The sequence below is a fragment of the Haliaeetus leucocephalus genome, unplaced genomic scaffold (genome assembly GCF_000737465.1).
Source record: "Haliaeetus leucocephalus isolate CR32 unplaced genomic scaffold, Haliaeetus_leucocephalus-4.0 Scaffold140, whole genome shotgun sequence".
Taxonomy (NCBI): Eukaryota; Metazoa; Chordata; class Aves; order Accipitriformes; family Accipitridae; genus Haliaeetus; species Haliaeetus leucocephalus.
Window position 1 is genome coordinate 7,916,342 of NW_010972576.1, and position 19,998 is coordinate 7,936,339.

Genomic DNA, 19,998 nt, shown 5'->3' on the forward strand with positions numbered 1-19,998 from the left:
AGTAGATGCATGCTGGCAATGCATGAAAGAACTTTTGGAATCTAAATAATCTTAAGAATTGTTTTGTCATTTATTAAAATGCTACTTGCAGCATGTTAACCCTTTTAAAATGAATACAAGCCTCCTAGCTGCCACTACCCTTGCTGTGTTAAGCAGTGAGTTTCCGCCAAAGCGTAAATCCCCCAGGGCAGTCCTCACATGGGCACTATCAAGTCAGCTCTGTCACTCACTCGTCTCAGCTGTCACTTTGCACTGCCTGCTTACACCAGCTACAGGGTGGGTAAGTGACAGTGTGGTGTGACAGCAGCCTTCCAGCCTGGCCTCAGTTGGATGGTTAAACCTGTTCTTCAGGGTCCAAAGCACACCAGCGTTAAAGGCTGCACTAGGCAACCTTGAACAAACTTATTGAGAAAGCATTGTGCCAAGAATCTGCTTCGTATTTCCTTTGCATGAATATTGTTGTATCCACAGGTAAAGAAACGCTACAACTGTTTTCAACGAGTTGAAAGTCAAAACCAGACTTCCATCAAGGCACAAGAAAAATGCCAGTCACCACGCAAGACTACACAAGCGACCAGATCACTAGTAGCAGATCCCAGCAATGACCATTAGTTTAGATGGGCTTCCAGACACATTTTGAGGCAGCTGATACTTATTTCACAGTCCCTGATCCTGTAATTGATGGCAATGAAGCAAACTCCTCCAGTTGGATGGAGGCTGAGTTTATAGCAGTTCACAGAATAGTTCAGGTTGGAAGGGATCTCAGGAGGTCACTGTTTTCTATGTTCAGTTGGAGGATTGGGACTTGATTATGTGGGTCCGTGTGAACTGGAAGAAAACATTTGTCACAAGCTTAGAAGCCAACTAAAATAACAGATTATTGGCTAATGCCTTTTAGTCTTCTGTGGAAAAACAGCCTGTAATCATGCTTCTATCCACTTTTAATGGATATGCTTCATTTGCAATTCCCTGTCAAATTCCATTACTTGCTTACACTGTGTAAGCAGGGTAAGTGTTCATCTTGCACATGGGATATACAGTTATTTGCTTTAGGACAATCCCAAATAGATGTCCATAGGAAGAATAATCTGCCAAAGGCACTGCTAGCCCTACTTAAGCACAAGGAATGAATTTGCTAGTTGTGGTCTCTTACTCCCAGTTTAGAGTAGACTAAAGATATCACAGCCTTAAAAGACATAATCTTCCAGAGATAAAATACACAAAGTTACATTGATATTTCAATTATATACCTGGTTGGCACCTTCTCTTATTTCACCGAGACCCACCCTGTTTCCTACAAGGGACCTGTGTCCTACTGGTATTCTGAATGCCCATGCCTGGTCCCCACCCAACTGTCAGTTTACCTGGAAAATCCAAGAAAAATCAATCTTGTGGACCTCTGAACTGCACAGAAATGCAGAAATACTAGGCTGTAGAATATCTTTACATGATTGAATTTTGATGTTAACGTTTTCAAAATGGCTACTTATCCCTTGCAAAACCAGTAGGAGACAGAGAGGCAGAGCAGCCTGCTAGGAGCCGTAGATACTAATCAGCTAGATAGCCATACTGCATAGATGACTGAGAATCTCATTCTAAAAATACCAGTATCAAGAAGCAAATGAATAGTTTTGCGTATCTAAAGAACAAAGCACCAGTTCAGAGTAATGATGTTATTTATAGGGCTACGGGATAATATGCATGTACGTTATGGATGTCCTTTAATTTCACAGATGTGACTTTATTCTGTTACAGCCATCATGACTCATATTTAAGCTTTACAATATACAGAACAGAATTAAATGAAAGTCAGCAGAGATTTGCTTCATACTCTATAATTATAAGGATCTATTTTTTTAATCTTAATATATACATATTAGGTATGGTCAATACTAAAGTAGGTAATTGTGTGTTACGGCAATGATGATCCTTATGACACTGAGTTTGAAGATCTACAAACAGAAAAAATATTCTCAGCGTAAAACTACGAAAGAGCTTTAGCAGAAACTAAGGGTATAGACTACTGTGGCCATGCCATACTTGTGTAACCCCTGGCAGTTCATTAGATACTCAATTTTGCAAATCTTCAACACAGCTTTTACAAAGGATCATGGCCACATCAAAAGCAACATTTTACTTAGAGCTGAGCAAAAAAGGACTAAAAAGCCCCCCAGGAAAAATGCTCTGAAAGAGAATAAAACTGCTTGTGAGATGTTTTCAAGACCAATCCACCACAGTGGAGTGAATGCCTACCACAAAGCAATACCCCTTTTATTCCCCCCAAACTAAAACACCAATAGGATTTGTCAGACAGACAGGAATTCACTTCAATGACAGATAATGATAAAGAAGAGTTTTTAAGGATTCAATTTTAACAGCTCCTCTGGACACTAATTGGAAATAAGATACACCACAGAACTTTTTCATGCTAAATCCATGAGACACCCATATTTTTGTGCAAATACTAATATTCTTCATAATCCTATTTTTTTCTAACACTTAAGTGTTCATACAGAAAACAGCACAAAAGGATGTATTTGTCTCTTATGGGTTATTTTTGTCTCCAAACAACAATATACACATTTTAAAGCATCGTTCCCACCAGCTATTTGGGGTCACTTTTTACCCAGTGTAAGTGGAAGTATATAACTGCAGTGTATCAGCAAGTAACGCTTAGTATTATGCAAATACTTAATGCTCACCTTGGTGCTGGAATAAAAATATCTACAGAGTGTTTTATAGTATGAGCTAGAGAAAATTTAATCTGAAGAGTTCAGAACAGTTTGGAGGCATTTTTGAGTTTGTGTCACTACATTAATGGAAGATAGTGACTCTATAGCTAGATCTAGACTTCAGATGCCATGTATGTAACCATCTAGTGGATTGGTTCACAAACCCTTCTGCTCTTCATCTGCAAAGGATACAAATTGTGCTGTTAAACCTGAGATTTGCTGCTTGACCTTTCAGCTCTAGCAGGTTGCTTTTCAATCCTGAGTTATTTGGAAAAAAGTTATCTTCCCATTCAACTGTACAGCAACCCTACAGCTGCTGGCCCCCAACTAGAGGCTGCCAAGTTCAGAATCAGCACTAGATCACACTTCCAACCGTGATGCAAACTTGCTAAGACTTTTCAGAATAGTAAAGTTCCATGCTCAATCCTACTCCAGTTCCCAAATCCTGGAAGTCACTCAAAATACAAACTATAAACAGCAGACATTTTCTTTGCTGTTACTTCGTTTAGCATAACACAAATCATCCTGCATTCATACCACTGGCAGACACAAAAGAAAACAATCCGTCTGCCCCTCAGTTCAGGGAGGCCACTCATCATTCACTTCTTCACCTGGAAAAGACTGTAAATAAACAAACCTGTTTGGCCAACTGATCCTTCTTCACCAAGCCAGTGGCTGCAGCAATGTTCCCTGCTCCTTCCACTGTCTTCTGGGCCACTGCCGTCACTCCTGTCACCACAGCTCCCCCAACATTAGACACTTGCTCTTTGGTCTTCTCAGCCACTGAGGAGAAGCAGAAGACGGAAAAACACGTTACAGCTCTGGGAGCTGTAAGCTTTTCAGAGAATCGTATCTATCACTGACAGCCCAACATCATGAAGAGCCATAAGGTCATTGCACTTTGTGTACCCCAAGTGGATCTTAAGAAATGAGACTATCCATCTGGTAACACTGGAGCTGCAGAGGTAAAAATAAGCCTTATTTGTGGCTCAATTTCTTCCATGTGAAAGACACTTGACATTTTCATTCATGCCTAGCTGTACGTAATTTAGGGAAGAAAAGTCATTACTTAAGGGCCCTTATAATGCCCAGCTCGCTGTGTAATATGTAATAATTGCATTCAATATATCCCAGTTTGGAAATGCATTCCACTTAGACCACCAAACACTTGCTACATGTTACAGGGCATGGAAGACAAGATTTTTTTACATTAGACTCAAAAGCCATTGATTATTCTTTTATTTTTATTTTCTAAAATACACTTGATTAATAAGCAGAGCTACTGTTACTCAACCAGAGAATTTCAAATACAACCTTTTATCCGATTCTCTGAGATTTTTTGCTCCACTGCTGATGTGTCCATCTATTACATACTAATCTACAAAAAGATCGAATGCCAAAGATGCTAAAGCAAAATAGATTAATAGTTAACTTCCAAGATGCAGGGAAACAACAACTCATTTAGCCTACATGTACATCAGCAGTTGCCATTCTACCTTTCAGAATATCACTGGGTTCTTTCTGCTCATTCATCCCCAAGGGCTCTTTCTGACAGCAGTTTGCACTGTAGTGAAACTGCTCTAAGAGATGGGATGACTTCATGCCTTCAAGTTACACAGGCAGATTTTCAGCTAGAAACACATTTTCTCATCTAAACAGGGACTGCTCTTCAAAAACATCCAGCATATAGTTTTGTAATTTTAACTAATCCTATAATTTCCTCTAGCCCAAATCCCATCTGATCCATAAAATGTATTCATAGCTCTATTTGCACCCTGAGCACAGCATGGATTCTGCTTGGCAGATAGACCACCCTTTTTTGGGAAGCACACACGAATAGAAGACTTTCTATGGATAAATTAAATCTAATTCCTTACATAAAGAGTATCAGCTGCCTATATCACAGGGCATGCAGTATATAGGTTGTTATGATTGACATTAAATAACAACAATTAGGAAAAAGCTAGAAAGGTACAACATGTGCCTAATATGTGATTTTTATTAAAGACCCAAATAATAAATATCTGCTGACTGAAAATTATTTTATCAGATCATTTAACGCTCATTCTAACTAAAGACAGTAACTGATTGAGTATTCCCTCTTTTACGACCAAACCCAGAAGCTTTCATTATAGAGCAGAACAACAATACATAGTCTGAAATTAGAAACAGAAAAAGTCTGTTCCAAATATCTTCCAACCTATACATGCTAATAAGATACAAATTCACAAGAAATTTCATTGTATCCATCCAGTACTCTTGCCATGCTTTTTCCATCAAAAAAAAAAATCAAAAGTGGGCTTTGCTGAAAAGCAAATGTTGCCCTCAGGGAAGGTTTGACATAATGCTAGCAAGTGCAGAAAGACCTCTATCAAGATGCCCCATTTGATTATTACCAGCTACAGACTATAAAAAGCTCTGGATTCTACACATAAAATTTATATAGGAAGTTTTTCACTAGTTCTTGCAAACACATATCTTAAGGTGTGTGTCCTAGTAACATGTCATATCTTCCAAAGAATGTTAAGATGTGATTGTGTATGGAGTCTTTCAGAAACAAACTGAGAAAGGTTATGAGACGGAAACTTGTTAACACTTTCATATTATTTAGAATGGCAAGAAGAAATCTCACACAGAGCTATGTAAAAAAAAGTATCATCTTGCAAAAATACATTTTAAAGTGATATTCTCCAAGAAATGTAAAAAATAAATAAAAGAAAGAGACGTGTTTGGGGTAAATTTCAGTATTGCTTTTTATTTTTCCTCTGTCTCATTACTTTTCTGAGAGAGAAGGAAAAAAGAAAAAACAAACCCGACAGAAGATACATAAATCAAGGTCCTTTTCCTTGTATGGAAGTGACATACGCTATTTTGAAAACTCCCTCTTCCAAAATACATTGAAAGGCAGAACATTTAAAAGAGACAAATTCAGCAGGCTCGGTGCTGACAAAGGATCACATGCTCAGCTGCTCTTGAGCGGACTCCTTGCTTTTGATAAAATGATAAAGCATGGTTGCACTGTGTTCATTGTCAATAGTCATAATTACTTTCATTATCTCAAGGTCTTAAAAAAACTGCACCTCAAAAGCAAAATATCAAGAAATAGAGTGAAATTGAATGCATTGTGGATGCTGCAATACAAAACACCTAACTCCCGATGCCACTATTAAACACACATTTCTCAGACTATGTTGTCATGGCAAGTATGACCACCTACCAAGAGTAACTACCCAGTGGCTGCCGTTCCCACTATTAGAGTGTTTTGGGAAGGCTCTGTCTGAATTCTGTTTTCTCCTCCGAAACCCACATTACCCTAGAAAGGGCTTAGCACATGCAAACAAAAAACCCCAAAGAATCAGGCCACTAACATTGTTACTGGCACAACAAGAAGATACCTGATAGAAGGAGTAACAAAAGCAGTACATTTAAGATTGCTTTTATTTCAGACTGTCATGGTTTAACTTCAGCCAGCAACTAAGCACCCAGCAGGATGGGGGGAAGAGAACTGGAAGGGTAAAAGTGAGAAAACTCATGGGTTGAGATAAGAACAGTTTAATAATTGAAATAAAATAATTTTAAAAAGTAGTAATGAAAAGGAAAATAACAAAGAGAGAGAGATAAAACCCAAGAAAGACAAGTGATGCAAATTAAAACAATTACTCACCACCAACTGATGGATGCCCAGCTAGTCCCTGAACAGCGGCCCCCCAGCCAACCTTCCTCCTCGTTTTATTGCTGAGTATGATGTCATATGGCTTGGAATATCCCTTGGGTCAGTTGAGGTCAGCTGTCCCAGCTGTGTCCCCTCCCAGCTTCTTGTGCACCCCCAGCCTACTCGCTGGTGGGGCGGTGTGAGAAGCAGGAAAGACCTTGACTCTGTGCAAGCACTGCTCAGCAATAGCTAAAACATCCCCCTCTGTGTTATCAGCACTGTTTTGGTCACAAATCCACAAGATAGCACCATACTAGCTACTATGAAGAAAATTAACTCTATCCCAGACAAACCAGCACACAGACATAGCATAAGAAAGCTGGCACAGGAGGTACCATGAAAGCTCTCTCATATACTGCTTCAGAAATCAGAGTCATGAAGATAAATTCAGCAAACTAGACACATAGCACAGATGTGCAAAAGCACTCATACTAGTAGGAGAAAGAGAAAGTTTTCTTTCCTGTCTCTAAGGAATACTAAACACCATCAAAGTCCCTTTTACCAGAGTGACTTTGTAAATAAGCTCCAGCCTGGTGACCCTTCAGCTCTGAAACCCTAGCAACAGGAGAAGAAAAAACAAAATAGGTTTCCAGCCTCATGTATTTTATTGCTTACACTAAGTAGTAACAGGGGAAAAGCATTAAGTGTGCACAAACAAATCAGTTCAGAATGCAGGGGGTTGATAGCAACTAATTAAATTAATCTGAATACCTGGTTGTTTAATGATCTTAAGCCATTAAGTCTTTCTAAAGCTGATGTCTGCTTTTCATCACGGTGCAGAGAAACAGAGTAAATCAGCTTCTGCAGAGCTCTGCCGTGCTATGACCTGAGTACTTCTGTCCATCTATGCAGAGACTGTCCATTCCAGTAAATGATCCTGGGATGGTGTACAATGACCATGCCAAGGCTAACTTTGAAACTGAAGTTCTAATACTGACTATAGTACTGTGCAAAAATCATTGGCATTGAAGGTTTCTTTTCCCTACTTTTTATAGACAACTGGGTAATACACGATATCAATATAAAACCTTTGGAGCAATTAAAAATGAGAACTAATTGCTTTCAATTTAGAACAAGAAAAGTGGATGAAAACCACAGGATTTCTCTGAATTCATGAAATTACTCTTACTGCACTAAATATACTTTTGAATGTGTATTTCAGACAATAAGGTTGCCTTAGGTACTTGAAGAATTCATTTACAAAGAAGCCATAAATACATGGGGGGGTTCTTTAATTCATACAATTTACTGAAAGATACCTGATGGAGTTAAAACAAACACAACAGGAATACCACTGACTAAGAATGTTACGAAGAACAAGAATGATCAGATAAAAGAATTAAGCAAAACACTTGCTTATGGTTCGTAACTGTTGATATTGTGTCTTAACTTCAGGAAACAGACACATGGTTGAAGTATCAAGGGCTTTTTGGCCGTGATCTTTTGTACAAACCAGTGCTTTACTTTTATTATCAGGAAATAGACTGTAAATATTTCATCTTTGATACTATACATTTCTGGACATTTATCCCTGGGAGATAAGCAAGATTGATGAACTATGCATTTACAGTCAAAGGCCAGTAGACATGTCAATTAGGCAGGCAAGTCAGATACACAAGCTAACACCCCATAAAACCAATAAGCAAAGCTACTTCATCTTCAGAAGTTCTGAGAAAGGGTAACCTGACAAATACATGCTCACCATATTCCTGCAAATCACAGCCTGGCATCCTCATTTTACAGTGTCTTGATGCCACTAGAACTGGTACAATCAGGTCATACTTTGTTTAAAGCAAGAAACATCTGTCTAGTATTTCTGGGTTTGGAAAGCAACTGACTGAAAACTGTATTTAGCTGTTCAGCACTTTGGGGTGCATCAGCTCCCAGTCCCTTCACCAGCAAACGGTTTTAAACCACAAACTATTCAAAAATAGCAAAACTAGCAAGACCTTGGAACTCAGACAGTAAGAGAGGACTGACTGCACAACTGTGAGCACACACTCATTTTGATCTGTGATTTTAGTTTTTAGTTTGCATTTGACTGTCTCCAAGCTCTTGAATCATTTTTGTTCACATAAAATGTGTTATTTCACCTCAGGTTGCACATGATATTAACACACTGGTGCATCATAAGACCACCAAAACCGGCAAACTCCTAGTCCTATGAAAAGAGACAAGTAGGTCTTTACAAGTGCCCTAAAAGGCAGTTTGTCACATCAACTTTAATAGCATTGATTTAAATGGATTTGATTTCTAAGACTTTACTAGCATTTCTCAGTGTCTTCACATTATATCTCATAGCATCACTACAATGAACCCAAGTCTGTTTTTACCTAACTTCCCTGCTTGCCAGAAAAACACTTCATAGACTTGCAATTTTAAAAAATTTTTTATTGTTAAAATATGTGCCCAAGCAATTCTTCTGTTTTTATACTACCGAGCCCATCCTGTTTCATTTTAGAAACCGTGCTCTCTGGATTTTGCATTAGGTCTCCTCGTCTCACTGCCACATTTCAACCTGCATGCCCTCTATTCATTTTCCATTTTCATTCAACAGCCGAACCCCTTTCAAACAGTTTAATAGGCCAGAAGGAAGCAAACTGTGGCACAGAACCCATTATTCCCAAGCTTTGGGTGTTTCACTTTGTGTCACCCATTTCCTAAAGCGGGTGAAGAGCGACCACTGTTTTGCCTAAAATTAGCTGTAACTTTTCTGAATTTTCTATTCATAGGCACAGCACATAACAGATGTGTTCTCCTTATGTTTGGCTTTATAGTCTGTTTTGTATCTTGTAGAACAAAATTTAACATCTTTTCAAACTTGGCAAAAATTCTATTAATCTACTTAAAATTTCCTGTCTCACTACACATACTGCAATCAGATAAAGATGGATACTCACAGCATTTGAGATGGGTTGTTTCTCGCAGAAGGGAAAGAAGCTCCCCACTAAGCAGGCCCACTACAGAGTCCCAGCACTTCAGCAAGTTTCATACACATGCAAATGCCCTTGACTTTTATCTACCACAGCCCAGCTTGGTGAACACCACCTCTATTAACTTGCTTGTTAGTGCTGTCAGTTGCTGTTCCCACATCTGTGGTGACATTAGACATATGTGTCTCAAATCTCATTCTACTGCAATCCTCTACTGGTTATAGTAATGATCCCTCTGAATATTTCTCTTAATTGAGGTCTAACAAGCTGCGACTTCAAACCTCATAACAACCACATGCATGTTCAGCCTGAGGCTAAACTCTGAAGGACTATCATAGATGTTCTGTTCAGTTTTGTTACTAAAAATACTCTTGACTGACTTCTCAACCATTTATGTGGGTTGTGATATTAAGTACTGCCATTTGTTTACCTACAGTTGTTCATCCTTTGCATTGGCTTATGTGAGCACAGGTGAATCATAGACTGGCTGTACACAAAACGAAAAGAAAGAAGAAATCCTTTTCTACTCCCTTACTTATTTGTTTCCTAATTTCTTAGGGGAAAAAACACCTTAAAGTTCTTGGCCACGCATTTTCTTCACATCTTCAGAAGTCCCACATTCTACAGCAGAAAATTACACATTCTATTCAATGCACTATGGTCAGCTGAGGCTTTCCCACACTCTGTAGAGATCAAAGACTTCCATTCATTTTGCCACTTACTACGAATTATTGGTTACTGGTTTCAGTTCACACCTAAAACGATCCCGGTAAATCAATTTAAAATGTGAATTTACTACTCTTCTGTGTAGAAACACTAATGTGAATACACATGCCTGGCATTAACTTCAAAGTTTGCAAGTGCTGTTGCTGCTGAGAGATCAGTAGTTCTAAAAAAAAAAAACGTTTCAAAACCCTCATAACTGTGACAAATCCAAACCAGTTTATCAAAACTCTGGAATTTGTTTCTTTCCTATAAGCTATTTCTCTTTGATCTTCCCACCCAACCAGCTCCAGTGGGACACACTGATGAGTCACACCAATCTTGTGGGACCAGAGAGGGCAATGGGGCACGTCCACACTGCAGCGGCAGCATGACTGTCGGTGCCGCAAGCACACCTTGTCTGAAACCGCACTATCTGTGCATTGCTGGAAACGGACCCCAGGCTGGGATGAAGAACCACTAAGAGTACAGGGGATACTCGGGTATTAAGTTCCCGGGGAGAAGCCGCCGGCCATCGGGCAGGCAGGCGGGTGCCTTCCGCCGCTGTAAATCACCCGCGTGGCTGGCCGCAGCCCGGGCTCAGCCGCGTGGGGGAAGATCCCACGCCGCGCCACGGTCTGCCCCTGCCGCTCCTCAGCCTGCGCGGCTCGGGCAGCAGTTGGGCCGTGCTGCGGTTACATGGCAGCCAGCTTAACAGGAGCTGGGGTCTGATCACACAGGCTGCGGTGAACAGCAGCGATTGTATGACAGGGCCAAGTTGGTGACCGTGGAGGCGAAACTCCATTTTGCATCCCAGCTGCACCGCGGGCAGTCTAAAAGGCTTCAGCACGGACATGCTGCTGACCTCATTTGCCTTAACTGCGGACGCTCCCTGTGGTTCTTCCTTCCTACCTACCTCTTGCAGTCCCTACCGTATGAAGGAGGCTCCTTCTACGTTATTTTCCCTCCTTCGTTTGTTGCAGTAATTCCTGCTTCTTCCACTAGCATCGGTCCCGTCCAACTATGAGCTCCCAGATCAGCAGATGAAAGTCCTCCTGACATATGCCCAGGTCCGTCCCTCCCCCCTTTGCCTTCCTCAGTCCTCCTCCAGTGGCATTCCTCTTCTCCAGATCCGCCTTTGCTGCCTCCTCAGCTCAAAGGAGGCAAGCCTGGGCACCCAAGCCAGGCTTGCAGTTTCTATAGGTCAAAGTTCTTCATAGCAAAAAATAAACAAACAAATAAAATTAAGAAAGACCTCACTTTTTTTTATGCCAATTAGTTTATAACTTTCCAGCACCGAATAGTTCACCTTTGGCAATAAACAACAGAAAGACGCTTGATTTATCTATTTCCACAAAAGCAAGTTATTTCCTTCTGTTTAGGAATCTGGTTTCGTTAGTCTCCTGGCTCATACTAGTACAGCTTGACTTTGATTTGGGAACTTCACTCAAAAAACCCTTCTCACATACAGCTATATTAAATTTACATATTTGATTGTAAAACAGTGTATGCGTTTTGACAAAATGAATGTTGCTTTCTGCCTCTCAATTGTTCTATGTTTTTCTATGATTCATAAATTGGAGTGCTCTCAAAAAAAATACACTGAATTTTAAACAGCTAAATGGTTGGTTAATCAAACGTAGGGAAGCAGTTGAAATTAAGAGATAATTGTCTTACCTGTTGTGACACCATGAACAACTCCTTCCTTGGTCCTGGAACCTAAACAAAGAACAATATTATGTTGAAAATACATGTCTTAAGTACTGGTAAAGCCTAGATGGGTGATAAAGAGGGATGAATATACAGATTACATACAGTTGCATAGAGTATTTTCTAAGATTATTAAAATTAATTAAAGAGAAATTCAATCTGAGGGAAAGGGCAAAACCATCAATAAGCAGCAACTGCATGAATGCGTATTGACTGTGGAAAAGGCGAATAATACTGGAAACACTTCGGCAGGTTTTTTTTCTTGTACATACCGACTTCCTTGCCATTTTCTTAATAGCTGTGTTAATTAAGCCTCCCACTTTGCAAACTCACATGGATGACTGCACAGAAACCAAGTTACTGTTAACATCCTAAGAGGCTAACGCATGTCTTTGCAGATCAGAGCCCAAGTTTCCAGAACATCCTTACAATTTCATCTTACAACTCTTCTCCAGATCTCAGTTTGAAGGCGTTAACCACCATTATTGAACTACAGAAAGACCTAGAGGTTAAAATCATGGGGAGCTGGTAGTGCTAGCCAGATTTAGACAAAAATTAATCTGAACGGGGAAACATTAAACAGTAGATAGGATTCAAACATGAAAATGCCACCAGGGTCAAACCCAAGGTCTGCCGCATCCAGTGTCCTTGTTGCCACAGGCACATGTGACAACATGTAAAGATTCTGCAGAGAGCAATCTAGAGCTAGTACTAGACTGAGACGTAATGCAAGACCTGTGCAAGCAATGTAACTCTGCCACCCTGAAGACCAAACCGTATCTGGAACACCCATGTAAAAATACCATGACTTGTTACCACTCTGCATGAAAGGGAACAATCTCTCATGTCTCCAATGGGAAAAGAAACAAATTAGCACGTATTGCTGTTGAAAACCTAATTCCATTTCTTTCTCCCTACCAGAGCTCTACTTGTCCTTCTCAGGTTTTATAACCTGGCTACATTTCAGGGATTAGTAGCCATCTGTGGACTATGATGCTTAACAATTAAGCATTACAGAGTTCATGGCTCCTAGCTTATCATCTTACCCTAGTCTGCCAGAGATAGGATTTTTTTTTATTATTACTAACACAGAAGTTACCTTATTTGTAATTCATTTTTTTGTCTGTATGTCATTCAGTATTTTACACATTATAATTTATACTTCTGACTTTACACTTCTAACATCTATACAATTTTAGCTTAACACTATGTGTAAAATCATATACAAACTGATATAAGCAGAAATGTATTAGAGGAAAATATATGACCAGAAAAATATTAGAAGAAAGCAACTTTGTCCACAATTCTTTACAATAATACAATTAAACACTGAAATACAATATAAGTTCATTCATCAATATGTCCTACTTGCTACTAGTGCCAATTTATGGAACTTAAGCCCTGTATTTATAGTACTATCAGATTGATTAGAGCATTGAAAAGGCTCTGTTATCCATGAGCAAGAGCAGAATAATAATCCGTGATAAATAAGAGGAAAACAAATACTGCATCCAGTAAAATGGCATGTTCCTTTAACTAGCTAATGAAGAGGTTAAAAAGCTGAGAAGTCTTTTTCCCCCTTTATTCTGATTTTCTCTTTTTAAAAAGCTTATTTTCTCTCACTGAAAATATTTACCATTGAAAGAATTGTCCATTTTATTAAATCCAAAGTGTTAATGTCTAAGCACTTGGTTTAGGACTTTGGTTCTCAATCTTGCAGCACCATGAGACCTGAAGCAGCAAAGCACTTTGAACGCTTACTGGAATCCAAGCAGGTGATGGTTCTAGTGACTTCTAGAAAGAGACTAAACATGATTTCAGGCTTACAGTGTGTCTATCAGAATACTTAATATTAAGCGTATGCTTTTAAATGCAGTTAGACCTGGCTAGTGTCTTGTTCATCTTGTTGAAGTTATTACCTGCAAGCCAAGCTATTAAACACATGGAAACCTGTGAATAGCAAGTACTCAGTCCCCTAGGACTGGTAAGAGATGGATGGTACACCAGAACTCCCTGAGGAACTCTGCAATGCATATTATCTCCAGAGGGACATATGCAAGTTGACTCTTACTTCACTTACCCTGACGTAACATTGCTATAACCACAACTAATACAGAAATGCTAGTCTCTTTCTGTTAGTGGAAGACAGGCTTTTCTTTAATGAAAGCTCAGCTCACAGACCCATACAGAACAGAGATATGTATAGCTAAATCCATTAATTGGCAAACAACCAGCTAAGCAGTGGTCCAGACCTTACAGCATATGTTAGAGCTCAATACTATTTGCCCCACTACTGCACACTTGCATGGAAGTAGCTGTTTTTGCAGCCACAGCTACAACAGGATCTAGAAGTACATTAGGATCTGCCAGAACAGGCCTATAAATAACAACAGTTGAATTCAGTAGGACGACTTCTGGCAATGAAGGAAAGCTGGTCATCCACATTGTTTCTGAGACAAACTAGCTGTCTTTCATCCTGGCATTCCCAAAACATCAATAATCTTGCTCATTGTACCCTGCATAACAATGGGAACAGAGGCATCGGAGTAGGGATAATACAAAGACCAAGGAATTTGACACTGACCTACACCATCTAGGTGATCCAGGAGCAATGGTAGTACAGGGTAATGCTACTTTTCTTTGCTATAATACACGTTTGTGTGAGGGGAAGGAGAAGCCAAAACCAGAATTTTTGCCTTTTTGTAATTATAAAAAAAATACAATAGACTCTTAATTTCATTATTTATTATCATCACTGTCATTATGCCAAAACAAAAGTGTATATCAGTAGTTTGGCAATACACTCATTTCTGGGCTTTTTGAGAGACGAACAGACTATTCCAAGGAAGTCCTGCCTGAGATTCAGGTTGCTTAGTCAGAGCTGGTTAAAGACAGGGAGACATAAGCGCAAATTAGGGGAAGGAGAAATCATCGCCTACGGAAGACACTTCCTCCCAAGTGCTGAAGCTCATTATTGCACCAGATGGACCTTGAGTCCCTTGACTACTCTGCTGGCTTTTCTGTTACCAAAGGAAAATAAGAAACCTTATGAAAAGAGAGTGTAGCAGAGGAATTTGGATGGTCTTGCCAAATAGGTCATGACTGCACTATTCTACTCTAAGGCCATGTACCAGCTAAGCACAGGGAGTAGCAAACAACTCATCCACTAGCTACCCTGCTCCTGATAAACTATTCCTTTGTTCTGCTAGGGTATAACACATCAAAAATGATCAGACTGGAAACTTCCATTCCTGAGCACTGAACATGCACTCAAGAGTCAGCTTAGCAAAAACTTCAGCTCCCTGGTAGGACAAACAAAGCTCAGAGGAGCTCTTGAGCAATACATCACTAAGAGCATGCAAGAGCATCCTTCTTACTCTCGGTTCCTGGTTTCAAAGCGAGTGGGGGTAACTATTGCCACTTGTTTCCTCACTGCTTCACACCAACAGCTCTTGAAGGATACACAGAGACACAGTTTTAAAGTTACAGCACACACGATGCAGCACAGGATTGCTGAGCCTTAGTCCTCCTTTCTAATCAATGATCAGGCCGTTGTTTGACATCAAGAAAGGTCCCGATGCTGTGCTTGTACGAGTCAAGACACAGCCACTGATTTCAGCTGGCCAATGTTGAAGTACATCAGCAGAGGAATTTAGGGAAAAAAACCACCTGAAAGCATAAAAACACACTACAGACTGTATTGAACAGTATCTTGGGTATTAAAAAGCACGACAAAAACAGTGGACTGAGGGAAGAAAGAATAGACTTCAGCATGGAGAGGGAAAAAAATCCCCAGTTAATTCTCTAATATGCCACTTTTCCTCAGAGCTCTAAGTTTCCCCCTGTGCAAAAGGGAACTTTCCTTGTGTGGGAAAAAGGGAAAAAAGTTACAACAACCACATTTCATCCCAAGCAGCAGCTTTTGTTAATAGAACACTTATCAGGTAGAATTATGTTACAATCTTTCACATAATAGCTAACAGCATTCTGGACAGAAAGGTCCAGATGTTTTCCATATTCACTTAAATTCCACTGATTTCAGTGGGAGACCGTATCACCTAGGGGATCTGGACCAAAGACTTTGCATCTTATTAATTCTCCAGCAGCAATGGAAGGCTGAATGTTATGGAGCTGACTGTTGAAACTGAAAACGATTAACAGGTCTCTCTCAGCCCAATGTTAGGTTCTTTTTTGCAAGATGTCAGGCAGCTTTCACAGTATAATCTGGCTGTGAAACTTGTATCTGAAAACCCAGCTACAGACATAGGGAGGGAGAAACTTTCAGGAGCTCTAATGCAGTGTGCTGCTTCTCTCCTCTGCTCACAAAGGGGTTTCACCACCTTTTGCATTGCAACTGTTACCAGCCTCCAGAACCAAAGAGGATCACACCAGCCTTTGCTAACGCTGCTTGGAAGAGCTGCCCCCACTGTGTGCTTGGGAAGTAGACAGAGAAATACGCCACTCCTCATTTGCCCCTTACCCTACTTGATCCTGTTGAAAATTCAGCTGGGGAAACTGTGTCTCCCTACAAGCAGGTATGGGCAGGCACATATGCAGACACACGAGCTGCCAGAGCTCCCAGAGACAGCTTCCAACCAAAGGCTTTTTTACCTGCACAACTGAAACTGCGCATATAGCTCCTCCTGAAAAGCAGGCATCTGCTGTGGGAAGGATCCTTTACCACTACTACAGTCATATGCACTGGTCCCTATCATGGCTCAGGGCTCCGCTGTCCTCAGTATTTTATTCTTGAACTAAATAGCAAGCCTGCCCTCCAAAGTTCAACCTCATCAAAAGCATCTCTGAAGACAATAGGGTATCTGTTGCCTTTGGGAGCAGAACGAGATTCAAATATTATTACAGTCTGGAGAACAGGTCTGACACAAAGATTAATTCAGCACACAATGCAGGTTTCTAATACAAAGAAATCAATGACCCCAGAAGCACAGTCAAGAACTACAAGAAAACAAAATAAATAAATAAAAAGTCCCCCCCCCAAAACAATTCCAATATCAAGCACAGTGTACAGTGAAAAAACATCTATTTTGATGTATTGAAAATGAGCAGATGCTCATTTTAAAATAGACTCATCTTACAATTAGTTTTCAAAATGACTGCCATCTCTGTTGGCAAGAGCACTGAGCTTTGCTATGGCTCAGCAGGAGAAAAGTGTATTCCAAATGAGTAGTCCAAACTATCTGGAACAGAAATAATTTGTTGTAGACTGGCACTAGCCTGCAAGGGCAGAGGGAATCCTGAAAAGACTTTGGAATTGCAGACACTTCAGTGCTTCCATTTAAAAGAAATGTCTCAGGTTTTCAACTCTGTTTAACTTCTCTTTGATATCTGTGCACATCTCCCTAGGTACACACAGCATCCATTACAGAACTGACCTGCTACAAAATCAGCAAAAAAGAAAGGACCTACACAAAAGAGTATCTTTTCCCCTTCATTCTTTTATAGAAAAACTTTATTTGATGAATAGGAGAAACAGATCCATAATTTTTTTTTTAAATGACCACTTATTCATATGGTCTTGGTAGATTATTTTCCTGTGAAGTTTTCATGGCAGCATTCACAAGACAGTCCTCTAAAGCCTGATACTTGCTAAGTGAAGATGATGATCATGCAATCAAAGTACTGATTGGGGATTTGAAAAGAATTTTATCCCTGGCTCTGCGCAAGACTCTTGTGTGTGGCCTAGATAAGTCACTTAACAACTGCTTTGCTACCTTGGGGTCTACCTGCCCTACCTCATTAACTGTAGTCGCTCTTCCTTGAGAAGTCACAGGAAATATCTGCTATGGATATGCAATAGTAAGTACAGAACATGAAGTTAATTTCAAAAGATGAGAAGATGTCACTTTGCCATACAAAATGTTACTGTTGGCATGCCAAGTAGTCAGCATGGCTTATGCTCAGTTCCCAAATTAACCTCTCAAGCTTCTTCTCTTAAAAACCCACTTAAACCCCACGTGTTCAATTGGATGCTGTGAAGCTACCTTCCACTTCAGCTTTTACTTTTTTTTTAAAAATTTATTTTTACTGTACCAACTACCCCTTCAACCTTAACCTAGCAAACTTCTTGAATAGAGTGCCAGCTAGTGACCTGTACTGTAAGGCACCTCCTGTGACAAAACCTCATCCAGTATGGCATTATGGATGTGGCTCCACAGAGCAGTAATGTATGGCCAGCACAATGCAGTGACTTAAGAACCAATATTCAGCTTCAGAGAACTGGAGCTCAGGAGGGCACAACTCTCTTCTTTGTTTTGCAATGGTCTCCTATGAGTGACTGCATATTTTTTTTGCAGAAGAATAGGTCTGATGAGGATGCAGCTGTGAATGTCAGGGTACACCGACCAGCAGCATGATCTCTGCTGTCCACCTACCTACATAGAGGACACCTTCTTTCGTCTTTCCTGCCGCCTCTGCCACACCCTGCTTGGTTTTTTCTGCTGCTGCTACGACTCCCTCCTTTGCCTTGGAAAGTCCTTTCATGAACACATCCATGGCTGAAGAGTTTCTTCACACAGCTCTAGAGAAAAAAAAAAAAAAAAAAGACAGTACACTTCCAGTAAGACTTTTTTCAGCTTTTTATCCCAGAATGGGAGGAAAAATTCAGTCAAACTGAATGGGATGGCAATTACTTAAAAATTATATTATTTATACCCACATATTATGTAGCTTTCATCCACATCTCTATTAGCCATACACAAACACCTCTCTATATGCAAGGTTGCACTCAGTATTTCAGACAGAAAGAACAGTTAAATAACTAGAAAAACAAGGAGTAAGGTTACACGAATCACCTTTACATTTTCTCACATGCTGCTATAGATAGTAAGTTAAACAGTGCTGCAAGAGCAGTTCCCTCAGTCCAAGAAAGGCTCGGGGATCCTGTTTCCACAGAATCCTACAGAGAGGTTGCCGATAATGCAGCTCTGGTTGGAAGATGGATTCATCAATACAAGTCCCTTCCTTGCCTACCAAGGCATCATTTCCTCCAAAGGACAGTTCTGTTCATGTGCTGATTGCAAGATTTAGCCCTGTGATTTGATGATACTCCACCTCTCATTCAGAGGAAAAAATCTGACTTAAAGAAACACTAGCAACTTAAAAAACAATGAAAGCAAACCACAAAAACCCAAACCCCTCCTAAATGACAAATGTTCACTTGTTATAAGAAACCGCCATTACGACCCAGAAGGACTGGAGCAAATAGAAAAATGCTGCTTTTCTAGTAGTCCAGCATTTTGTACACAGTCCACGTCACTCTTCTGGAAACTGAGTCTTCCCAAATGGGTTCTTTGCATGTATCAGGACTGAGAAGAGATTTTACTAAAAAGCAAAAGCAAGAATGCAGGATTTTAAAAGCACTGCACTAAAGCTACCAAGTGAGTTCTGTACCAACTACATAACCCAGCGCTACACTGGAACTACTACAATAGTAATTAAAACCAAGAAGTCGGTGCCCCTTCAACAAATCAGTTATCGATAGTCCTTTCTCTTCCTCCACCCACACAGAAAGAAGTGCTGCCTGTTATTTTCTTTTCCCTGCCAGAGGCTGAGTAGGAGGAATGGATGTCTAGGAAGGCATCTGGGCTGCCGCAGCTTTCTACTAACTTGTGACGAGCGTGTGAAGAAAAGCAATATTTGTGCTCCAGCCAAACTGCCTCTGCCTACGGTACCTGTCACCCTGGGCCTGGGGGGGAGGTGAGGAGGGGAGGCGATGCCTTATACACAGAGGGGGGGAGGCAGGCCCCAGCCCGCGGGACCCTCCGGCTCCACCACCAAGGGGCTCCCCGTGCCCGTGCCCGTGCCCGTGCCCGTGCCCGTGCCCGGGGGGGGGGGTGGGCTGCGCCACAACCAGGTGCAGGGGCACCTGGGGACGGCGGGCGGGCAGCGCGGGCGTATATCAAATAATACCCAAGGCACCTGCAGAGGGAGGGAGAGGGCTGGGCGTCGTGACTATATCTATACGTACAGAGAGAGAGAGAGAGAGAGAGGCACCTACCGAGGAGAGCTGGGCGACGCGACCGTGTGGGCACCCACGGGCTCCAGCTGACACGCCATCGGCACAAGGCGGCCACAGCGCCCGGCTTCTCCTCCCTCCCCCGTGCCCACAAGAGCACGTTCAACAGGACATATATATATAAAAAATATATTTTTTATATATATAAAATTACACGTGTATGTATATATATAC

At 40.7% G+C, this 19,998-nt stretch overlaps 1 protein-coding gene across 1 annotated transcript in view; it reads right to left on the reverse strand.

Annotated features, from left to right (window-relative positions):
- SNCA (synuclein, alpha (non A4 component of amyloid precursor)) overlaps positions 1 to 18,327 on the reverse strand; it is a 69,770-nt gene extending 51,443 nt beyond the window's left edge. Inside the window, exons 1-3 of the mRNA XM_010586159.1 lie at positions 18,182 to 18,327; positions 11,757 to 11,798; positions 3,370 to 3,515 (exon numbers count right to left, since the gene is read on the reverse strand). Coding sequence (XP_010584461.1) covers positions 3,370 to 3,515; positions 11,757 to 11,798; positions 18,182 to 18,302 — 309 coding nt within the window. The 5' untranslated portion in view covers positions 18,303 to 18,327. The remainder of the gene's footprint in view (positions 1 to 3,369; positions 3,516 to 11,756; positions 11,799 to 18,181) is intronic.
- Between the last annotated feature and the right edge of the window lie 1,671 nt (positions 18,328 to 19,998).